This window comes from Notolabrus celidotus, chromosome 7, assembly GCF_009762535.1.
Source record: "Notolabrus celidotus isolate fNotCel1 chromosome 7, fNotCel1.pri, whole genome shotgun sequence".
Lineage (NCBI taxonomy): Eukaryota > Metazoa > Chordata > Actinopteri > Labriformes > Labridae > Notolabrus > Notolabrus celidotus.
In genome coordinates, this window is record NC_048278.1 from 4843821 (window position 1) to 4853820 (window position 10000).

At 47.9% G+C, this 10000-nt stretch overlaps 3 protein-coding genes and 1 long non-coding RNA gene across 5 annotated transcripts in view; 2 read left to right on the forward strand and 2 right to left on the reverse strand.

Annotated features, from left to right (window-relative positions):
* Positions 1 to 369, reverse strand: part of LOC117815697 (ankyrin repeat and SOCS box protein 5-like) — a 3752-nt gene extending 3383 nt beyond the window's left edge. The window contains exon 1 of the mRNA XM_034687567.1: positions 67 to 369. Within this exon, the coding sequence (XP_034543458.1) occupies positions 67 to 187 (121 nt within the window). The 5' untranslated portion in view covers positions 188 to 369. The remainder of the gene's footprint in view (positions 1 to 66) is intronic.
* The window catches only part of LOC117815699, a 2634-nt gene extending 2034 nt beyond the window's left edge, over positions 1 to 600 (forward strand). The window contains exon 3 of the long non-coding RNA XR_004631839.1: positions 1 to 600. This exon is cut by the window's left edge and continues 35 nt beyond it. This is a non-coding gene — a long non-coding RNA (uncharacterized LOC117815699).
* A 1242-nt stretch (positions 601 to 1842) lies between these two features.
* On the forward strand, positions 1843 to 5448 carry spcs3 (signal peptidase complex subunit 3). Its single transcript, XM_034687568.1, has 5 exons — positions 1843 to 2129; positions 3084 to 3157; positions 3857 to 3933; positions 4155 to 4270; positions 5213 to 5448. Exons 1-5 carry the CDS (start codon positions 1987 to 1989, stop codon positions 5343 to 5345), a joined length of 543 nt encoding a protein of 180 aa, XP_034543459.1. The 5' UTR covers positions 1843 to 1986; the 3' UTR covers positions 5346 to 5448.
* Positions 5449 to 6407: 959 nt separating this feature from the next.
* Positions 6408 to 10000, reverse strand: part of kdm2aa (lysine (K)-specific demethylase 2Aa) — an 18138-nt gene continuing 14545 nt past the window's right edge. For both annotated transcript variants that reach the window (XM_034687674.1, XM_034687673.1), the window contains 8 exons: positions 9919 to 10000; positions 9229 to 9816; positions 8943 to 9099; positions 8408 to 8653; positions 7999 to 8162; positions 7517 to 7663; positions 7099 to 7317; positions 6408 to 6713 (listed from right to left, as the gene is read on the reverse strand). The exon at positions 9919 to 10000 is cut by the window's right edge and continues 24 nt beyond it. In XM_034687674.1, the coding sequence (XP_034543565.1) occupies positions 6532 to 6713; positions 7099 to 7317; positions 7517 to 7663; positions 7999 to 8162; positions 8408 to 8653; positions 8943 to 9099; positions 9229 to 9816; positions 9919 to 10000 (1785 nt within the window). In that variant the 3' untranslated portion in view covers positions 6408 to 6531. The remainder of the gene's footprint in view (positions 6714 to 7098; positions 7318 to 7516; positions 7664 to 7998; positions 8163 to 8407; positions 8654 to 8942; positions 9100 to 9228; positions 9817 to 9918) is intronic.

Below are 10000 nucleotides of genomic sequence, written 5' to 3' on the forward strand. Positions count from 1 at the left end.
TTCGTTTGACCACACCTCTAAAACCCACACCCCATGTTTGTAACCCTGCGCGTGCACAGGACCGACCTTGGCTGGTCAGGATCCCCCAGCAAGCCTTCTTCCTCTCCGGGACGAGCTCTGGAGGAGGTCCGGGCTCCGCGCCTCTTTTCCGGGATACCTCCGGAGCTCCGGCCGGGATATCAGTCATGTTTCACCGGGTACAGCTCTCAGGATCTCCGCTCTCTGAACCCTGGACTGACGGGTCTCTGACTAGCTGAGGGTCTCCTCCGGATCCTCCGAAACTCTGACAGACTGCAGTAGGCTGAGAGCTGTTCCTTGATTGGTTCAGCGCTTTGTTGTTGTCCCGCTCAGACCACGTGACCACCTCACATGCACGCACACGTGTGCACAACGGAGGCTATTTCTGTCAGAAGTCCACATCCTACACACACACACACATCTGCACACACACACACACACACACACACACACAAACACGCACACACCTAATCACACAGCCGCTGCATGTAAGCTGTGTACATTAATCTATTTGACAGATGTGTTTAGCTGTGTGTGATCATGTGTGTTTGTGCAGATGTGTGTGTGTGATTATGTGTGTGTCATTATGTGTGTGTGTAATTATGTGTTTTTGTGCAGATGTGTGTGTGTGATTATGTGTGTGTCATTATGTGTGTGTGTAATTATGTGTGTTTGTGCAGATGTGTGTGTGTGTGTGTTTGTATGTTCGGATGTGCTAGTGTGTTTCACGCAGCATCATGTCTTCAGATGAGCTGCCTGTTTGTCTGTCTGATGTATAAGTGTATATATGTATATGTGTGTGTACCTATACAGTCTATGGTAGGTACATTTATATATATATATATATGAATACATATACATATACATACACACACATATTAATATACATACATTTATACATATATAATAATATATGTACATATATACTGTATGTATATATGTACAAATATTGTGCAGACAGAGACGTCCCAAAGTGTTTTCCCTACGACATGTGGACAGTTTTTATTGGCACAGGTATAAAATGATGTAAAGCAGCCTCTCATCAGTCTGTCTCATTGATCATCATAAAGAAGTCACATCTCCTCTCAGCTGACTGAACGATGACTTTAATTATTACAATGTTACAATGTCATTTAGCAGACGCTTTTATCCAAAGCGACGTACATACGAGAACAAGAACAACACAAGCAAAGATCGAGACAAGAGAGTATATAAGGATTTTTTCTACATTTAAAAAAAAAAAAAAGTAAAATAAGGAACATCAATTACCATCACCACAATAATGACCAAAGTACCAAGTACTGGGTCACTCAAGAGCTGAACACAGATTCCCAGAGTAGAGCAGGAAAATGCGAGTCAACTGTAGCTGGACGACATGGTCTGCCACTGGGGACAACAGTGGAGAACAGTCTAGCTAAGTGCATAGTGCTTCCTAAAGAGCTGGGTCTTTAGCTGTCTTATATTATTATCAACACGTCAGCTTCAGCTGCTCCTCATGGAGTTATAAATAAAGTTATTCAAAAAGAAAACGTTTCCGCTTACTCATCACAAGACTTTAAAAACATTTCCGGTGTTTGGTCAAGTTATACGCGCTGAGCGGAAATAGATTTATCGATCTGTTCCTACAAAGTAAAACTTTAATACCTACGGTTGAGTGACTCAGTCCTTAATATCACAGCAGTCTTTCCGACGTGTTTAATAAGTAAAGTAAAGTAAAGTAGTTAATTCATTGTCTCTAACTTTCTTTCTCACTTTCTTTATTTTGGTGAACTACTAAAGCTATAAACAAAAGACGTGCGCTTTTATTTTGAAGGTTCTGAACAGGATGTGAGTGTAAGCGGATCCGGTTTGAATCTTCCTGGTTGAGGTTGTACGGGTTGTACACAGTAGCTGTTAGCATTAGCCTCCTGTTTCTCTGTGTGATATTAATCTTTATAATAATCTACCAATAATAATCTCTGTGGAAACATGAACACCGTCCTCTCCAGAGCGAACTCCCTCTTCGCCTTCTCGCTCTCCGTCATGGCGGCGCTCACCTTCGGCTGCTTCATCACCACCGCCTTCAAAGACCGGAGGGTCCCGGTCCACATCCAGGCCTCCAGAGTCCTACTGTAAGACCCACACATGTGTCCCCGTTTTGTGTAATAAACATTTGAGGTGTTCATCATATCTGTGACTTTAACGAGAAGTATCAATGAAGACTGGAGAGTCCCGGTCCACGTCCCGGTCTCCAGAGTCCTGCAGTCTCCGTGTTTGCGTTAGCTACACATGCACCAGGAAGCCAACGCATATATATATATAGGGAGATATAAGGAGTCTGAGCAGGTGGACGCATGCAGGTGTTCCGGTGTAAACTGCACCTGTTAGATTTGTGACCACAGTGGAAGCAGCCAGTTTCAGTTTATGCTTCGTGGAGTCCTCAGTGGACAGCTCCACCTGTGTCCACTGCCTTACCTGACGTGTCTCTGATGATTACCTGTCGTCTCACCTTCCTCTGAATGAAACCGAACTCGTCCACCTTGCTCAGGTGAACTGAAACAGCTGTGACTGTGGCTCAGGGAGGAGGGGGTCCAGTCCTCAGAGGACAAAGTGATCCATCATGAGGCCTGATGTCCCTCTTGGACCATCAGTGAAAACCCAGCTGCAGACTGGAGTCTCTGTAAAAACAGAGGTCTGACTGAATGATTCATATAGATCCAGATTAACTCGTCTGTATCCTCGCTGCGTTAGTGTAAACATAAACGAGTCCACTGAATGTGTCCATCAGACCACCTGAAGACATCAAGCACCTGACCAAGGGAAACAGCGGAGCTCTTGAGTCGGGTTTAGCTCATGTGTCCACTCTGTCCTCATGTGTCCTCTTTGACTTGATGTGTCCTCTCTGTCTTCATGTGTTTCCTCTGTCCTCATGAGTCCACTCCATCCTCTTGTGTCCTCTCTTTCATCATGTGTCCTCTTTCTGTTCTCAAGTGTCCTCTCTGTCCTCATGTGTCCATTATGTCTTCATGTATCCTCTGTCCTCATGAGTTCTCTCTGTTCTCATGTGTCTCCTCTGTGTCTCACAGGAAGAACGTGGACGACTTCACAGGTCCCAGAGAACGCAGTGACCTGGGCTTTGTCACCTTTGACCTCTCAGCTGATATCCTTTGATCAAGTGCAAACACAGTATTCAATGATCACAGCATGAGTGATGTATGACCAAGTGATGTATGAACAAGTGAAGTATGAACAAGTGCTGTATCACCGAGTGATATATGACCAAGTGATGTATGAATGAGTGAAGTATGAACAAGTGCTGTATGACCGAGTGATGTGTGAACGAGTGCTGTATGAACGAGTGATGTATGAACGAGTGATGTATGAACGAGTGATGAATGAAAGAGTGATGTATGAACGAGTGATGTATGAACGAGTGATGTATGAACGAGTGATGTATGAACGAGTGATGTATGAACGAGTGATGAATGAAAGAGTGATGTATGAACGAGTGATGTATGAACGAGTGATGTATGAAAGAGTGATGTATGACTGAGGGCTGTATGACCCAGTGCTGTATGAACGAGTGATGTATGAACGAGTGATGTATGAACGAGTGATGAATGAAAGAGTGCTGTATGAACGAGTGATGTATGAACGAGTGATGAATGAAAGAGTGATGTATGAACGAGTGATGTATGAAAGAGTGATGTATGAACGAGTGATGTATGAACGAGTGATGTATGAAAGAGTGATGTATGACCCAGTGATGTATGACCCAGTGATGTATGACCGAGTGATGTATGAAGTGGCTCTGCAGAGTTCTACCTCTCCGAGTTCTCTGTTCTTTAACTGACTCCACATCTGCAGCCCATCTTTGACTGGAACGTCAAACAGCTGTTTCTGTACCTGTCTGCAGAGTACGCCACTAAGAGCAATGTGAGGAGACACACTCACTCACTCACTCACTCACTCACTCACTCACTCACTCACTCACTCACTCACTCACTCACTCACTCATTCACTCATTCATGTTGATCTCTGAGTGTTGATTAAACCTGATTAATATTATTAGTAAACGTTACAAACAGCTGAAGAGTCATCAGTGTGTGTGTGTGTGTGTGTGTGTGTGTGTGTGTGTGTGTGTGTGTGTGTGTCAGGCTCTGAACCAGGTGGTTCTCTGGGATAAGATCGTCCTTCGAGGGGAAAACACCAAACTGAATCTCCGAGACATGAAGTCAAAATATTTCTTCTTTGATGACGGCAACGGACTCAGGTAACACACACGAACGAACGAACACACACACACACACACACACACACATACGTTCTGGGGTTAAGTTCAGGGACTGAATGAGCTGAGGGGACACCTCGCAGACAGCTAGCAGCTCCCACATGTCAGTCCAAGAGGCCACGCCCCTAACTCTCCCTTTAACCCTTCATCTAATGTAAACAGGTGAGTTGGTTATAAATTCAGCTGTACAGTTGTCATGAATAGAGAAATGAGATACAGAGACCCAAACTGTTTTTGTACCAGGCTGTAAACACGTTTATTTCTGCTGTAACATTTTATCATGGGGCTCTATCGGGACTGACTCACTGCAGGACACACACTCTAGTGGACACTGCAGGAACTGCAGGTTTTGGGACTTCATGTCTCTTAAGGCTGATTTATACTTCTGAGTCGAATTGACGGCGTACCCTACTCCAGAGGTCTGTGTAGCTCCCGTACCTACGTAGAGGTCTACTCACGTAGCTGACGTGCACCTCTTCCGAAATGTAACTACTCATGGAATCTTTCCTGCATTTCCAGCACTTCCGAATCCCAGCTCATCGGCCATGTATTTCATCTCCTCCTCTCTATTCTTCATGTAATCATGTCTGTATGATAAACAGCAACATGTATCAGCTGTAGATTAACATAACACGCTCTGAATCTCTGTGGAAAAGGAAACAGAGATCGTAGCGGGGCTGGAAGCAGGCGACCTGCTATCAGAGAGACCACACTGCCCTCAAGCGTTTCAGCAGAGAATTGCTGCGTGACACGGACACATCGACGCACAAGTATGTGGTGCTCATGTCCGCGTCAGCCCCTGCTGTGTAGGGGAGACACAGAAGTATAAACCAGCCTGTAGTGTTGTGTCTCAGCCCTGGCTTGGCCAAGTTGAATGTTGTCTGCTCTGTGATTGGTTGACAGTCCTGCCTGTCTCTCCTGCAGGGCCAATAAGAACATCACTCTGACTCTGTCCTGGAACGTCGTCCCCAACGCAGGAATCCTGCCCCTGGTGGCTGGCAGTGGTCACATCAGCCTCCCATTCCCTGACACATACGAGACCAGCAAGAGCTACTGATACTTGTACACACATACACACACACGCACACACACTCACTCACACACTGCTGTCTGTGTTTCTTGTGTTTGACGGATTTGTTTGTAATAAAAGGTGAAACAGAGTGTGTGTTTGTGATCTTTTACAATGTCTGTTTGTTGAATGAAGGTGGGATCCATCATTTCTGATGCATTCAGGAAGTCAGGAAATCTAAACGCTGATTGTCTTTAGTGACACAGCATCAAGCAGATTAGTGTCTCAGTGTAAATGTTTGTTAGCTGCTCTTCATGCAGATATCTGTTTATAGAGAGAAAGAAATCCTCCTCAGATTAACAACCAGGGGAGCCGTCATTATGCTGGATTGTGCTCCTGCTTTGGCTCTCCATACAGACTGATTTTCCTGCTGACGCCTGATTGGTCGATACTTCACAGACTATAGGCAGAGACCAGAACATTACTCAGATGGAGATCTAAACCAGGAACAGACTCCCTGACACTCACGAAGACCAGAATCAGTCACTTGGAGACCAAAACCATGCCCTCTGAGACTTGGACCAGACTCATTAAAACCAGGACCACACTCAAGGAGACCTGTACCGCACACGCTGGGACCATGACCAGACTCATTAAAACCAGGACCAGATTCATGGTGACCAGAAACAAACTCCCTGAGAGCGGGACCAAACCCACATGAGACCAGAACCAGACTCATGGAGACAAGAATCAGACTCACTAAGACCAGGACAAGATCCACCGGAGACTGAGATGTACTGAGGATGGATGGATGACTCTGACCCTGCTGTGTGTATGACGGAGCTGGTTTTAGTTTATCTAACTACTCTCTGATAACAGCTCTGTGATCTACTGTGATTGGTCAGAGCTCTGTGATCTACTGTGATTGGTCTGTTGGCGGAGGGTTTTCAGAGGATGATCTGTGATCCTGATCTTTAACTGTCCTGGAGCAGGTCAGATGTTCAGCATCAGTTACCATGGTGACTTAGAGCTGATGACAGAGTAAACATTGCAGGTACCTCTGAGAGGTTATGAATGCTTCAGGTGTTCAGGATGAAAAGTAGACAGATCAAGGATTAACTTTTTTATTCTTTAGGTAAAAAACAAACTGTACAGGAACCTTTCGGCATCAACACAAATACAAAATATATACACTCAGTGAACACACACACACTGTGAACACGGTGTGTGTGTGTCAGTCCATGCGTTGGATGAGCTTCTCCTCCATCATGCAGAAGGGGGCGACATGGGACAGATCAGAGATGAAGGCATCACATGCTCGTCTGCTCACGCCTGAACATCCACGCAGGTCCAACAGAGACAGACAGGACAGACGCTTCAGGTAGGACAGACAGGTGTCTGTGAGCTCACTGCAACCTGAGAGGGGGGGAGAGAGAGAGAGATGCTGTGTAAACAAAGATTTTTTTATGACATGTTCAGACTGAGCAGACAAACGTTCTCTCAACCTTCACCCGACCATCTCAAGGTGTGTCCACGAACAGTCAGGTGAGCTGATGTGACCTCAGCAGGTAACACATAAAGTGGGTGTGGCCTTCGTCTGCATACATTAAGTGGGTATGGCCTTCATCTGCATACATAAAGTGGGTGTGGGCTTCGTCTGCATACATTAAGTGGGTGTGGCCTTCATCTGCATACATAAAGTGGGTGTGGCCTTCGTCTGCATACATAAAGTGGGTGTGGCCTTGGAACAAACCACCTGTGTGCAGGTGATATAGTGATAATGGTATGTGACTGTCCTCACCTGCCAGTGAGAGCTCCGTCAGGTTGTGTCGTGTGTGCGTCCCGGCGGCGGTCAGCAGGGCGATGGAGGTGTCGGAGATGTCCTTACAGTGAGACAGGTCCAGTCTCTGCAGCTGAGGCATGTGTCTCTGCAGCAGCCTCAGAGACACCTCGCTCACCTCCAGACCGCCCAGACACAGGGTCAGCATGTTCCTCAGCCTGCTGCGGGACGACTCCGCGCCTGAAGAGGGGAGGAGGAAGGTTTGAGTGAAAGAGAGAACCTGTTCACATTAAACATACAACAGAGTACATCAGTCTGATACCAGGGCTGTGGTGTGTGTGTGTGTGTGTGTGTGTGTGTGTGTGTGTGTGTGTGTGTGTGTGTGTGTGTGTGTGTGTGTGTGTGTGTGTGTGTGTGTGTGTGTGTGTGTGTGTCTAACCTGGGGGCAGGATGATCTCTTTGATCTGAGCATCTCGGATCCCCTCACACCAGCGCAGGTCAAGCAGCCTCAGGCAGGGCAGAGAGGGAAAAACCAACGCCGAGAGGCAGGACCAGGACAGACCGGTGACCCTCAGCTCCCTAAGGCCTAATGACAGAGACAGGTGAGACATTTGTGGACAGACAAGACCAGGTCGGTGACTGCAGACAAGACCAGGTCTGTGACTACAAACAGGGACAGGTCTGTGACTGCGGACAGGACCAGGTCGGTGACTACAGACAGGACCAGGTCAGTGACTACAGACAGGACCAGGTCAGTGACTACAGACAGGACCAGGTCGGTGAATACAGACAGGACCAGGTCGGTGACTACAGACAGGACCAGGTATGTGTGTGTGTGTGTGTGTGTGTGTGTGTGTGTGTGTGTGTGTGTGTGTGTGTGTGTGTGTGTGTGTGTGTGTGTGTGTGTGTGTGTGTGTGTACCTGGCAGCCTGGTGAGCAGACAGGTGAGCTGTCTCTTGGCCATTGGGGTCCAGGACAGGTCCAGAGATGACGGCTGTCGTTTGACGATTCCTGCCAGAGACTGATTAGAGAGAGGACTACAGCGACTCACATCGACATGAGTCCAGAGACGCTTATCACAACTCCTGAGAGAGGGAGAGAAAGAGAGATAGCAAGAGAGGGAGAGAGAGATCCATCAGGATGAGAGCTCACATCTCTGTGCAGCAGAGAGGGGATGCTGACAGCTCATCTCAACAATCAGACACAAAACAAGAGCAAACTGCACAGAGCTGCAGAGCTTCACGGGAGGATAGTGGAGGTGCAGAGTGACTGTGTGTGTGTGTGTGTGTGTGTGTGTGTGTGTGTGTGTTTGTGTGTGTGTATGTCTTACCACTTATACCAGGCCTTGCAGACAGTCATACAGTTCAGCAGCTCAGCTCGGTCCAGAAACCTGAACACTGACACCCACACTTCCTTCTCTCCTCCCCCCTCGTTTCCTACGTCCTTAAAGGATGGGAGGGAGAGCAGGGAGGGGGGAGAGAGGGAGGAGGATGGGGGAGAAGCGTCCTCTTCCTCTGATGAAGACCCCGAGCCACCTCTGGTGCCTCTGTCTCCATGGTTACCACGCAGACGAGGCCTGCAACATCATTAAACAGAACACATGACGTTAGAAAGAGGTCACATGATCACAGCTCTTTTATTTAGAGGCTGATCCTGGTGCAGGGACAGCGTGGAGGCTGGACTTGCCCTTGAAACACCTCCAGAACAAAACAAGGTAAACAAACAGTGTGTCAGGAGCAAACATCACATGCACCTCTCTGACAGGTGTGTTTACCTTACCGCCTTTCACAGACTGTGGTTTTAACAGTACTAGTTAGTTAATGGTATTATCAGTAGTAGTAATAGTTTGTGTAAATGATTATTACCTGCCGGGGCCTCGTGGTGCGGCGCTCTCTGTGCTGTCTGAACTCTTAGGACGAGGGGGTTTAGACAGAGTCTTCCTCTGAATGAAGGTCTGCGAACCTGCAGCACCCCCTGCTGACCTCTGACCCACAGCAGCTTCCAGCTTTGGCACGATGGAGCCTAAACACACAGAGGTCATGTGACTTTACTCTCCAGGTATGGACTTAAGGTTTAAAATCTCCTGCATGTATGATACAGAGTGTAAACATGTTCCTAACATGTACAGAGAGACATGTGATCAACACTCACCACTGTGTCTCCGGGCCTTGTGAGGGCGCTGTAGAGTCACAGTGAGGTAGGATCCGCTCAGCAGGTCATCGCTCAGGTCTGACACCAGGAGAACCGGAGGTTCTGGGTCTGAGTCCCACTGCCCTTCCCCTTCCTCATCCTCATCCTCCTCTTCATCCTCCAACGTGTCCAGCTCCTCCTCCTCAGGATCGTAGTCCTGCCCCTCACTGTCGTCTTCCTCGTCATCGTCAGTCCTCCTCCTCCTCCGACGGTGACGACGTTCTTTGATTCCATCCTCGCTGTCCTCCTCTTCCTCTTCCTCCTCCTCCTCTTCGTCATCATCGTCTTCATCGTCCGACTCCTCTGACTCGTCTCCTCTGCGCTGCATCCTGGAGCCCCCGCGCAGCCGCACCCCCCTCCCCCTTCTTCCTTCCCTCACACCCACCCCTCTCTTCATTTTTAGGACAGAGGAGCCAGGCATGACTCCGCCCCTGCTTCCTCTGTGGGCGGAGCCACCTCTCATTGGGCCCCTCCTGTTTGCACTGAACCCCCTCCTGGCGGAGTGGACCCCCCCTCGAGCGTGGAGTGCCATCTTCCTCCTGTGAGAGCCTAAGAGACAGATGAAGACAGACAAAGAAGTCAGATGTTCTGTTTTTTAATATTTGTATTTCTAACAGAGGAACCGTCATGGCCGACTCTAACAGCTCGTACCTTCATCATCGTCATCACTGGCAGAGTCGTCTCCATCACGGCTGTGTCTCTGTCTGCGGTAAATCTTTGCCATACGTGCATC

What these genes read in the sequence shown, in the direction of transcription:
- spcs3 (XM_034687568.1), top strand. Translation starts at nt 1,987, where the DNA reads ATGAACACCGTCCTCTCCAGAGCGAACTCCCTCTTCGCCTTCTCGCTC. An exon ending in CAGGCCTCCAGAGTCCTACT is followed by an intron (nt 2,130 to 3,083) that starts GTAAGACCCACA and finishes TGTGTCTCACAG; the next exon opens with GAAGAACGTGGACGACTTCA. An exon ending in AGTACGCCACTAAGAGCAAT is followed by an intron (nt 3,934 to 4,154) that starts GTGAGGAGACAC and finishes TGTGTGTGTCAG; the next exon opens with GCTCTGAACCAGGTGGTTCT.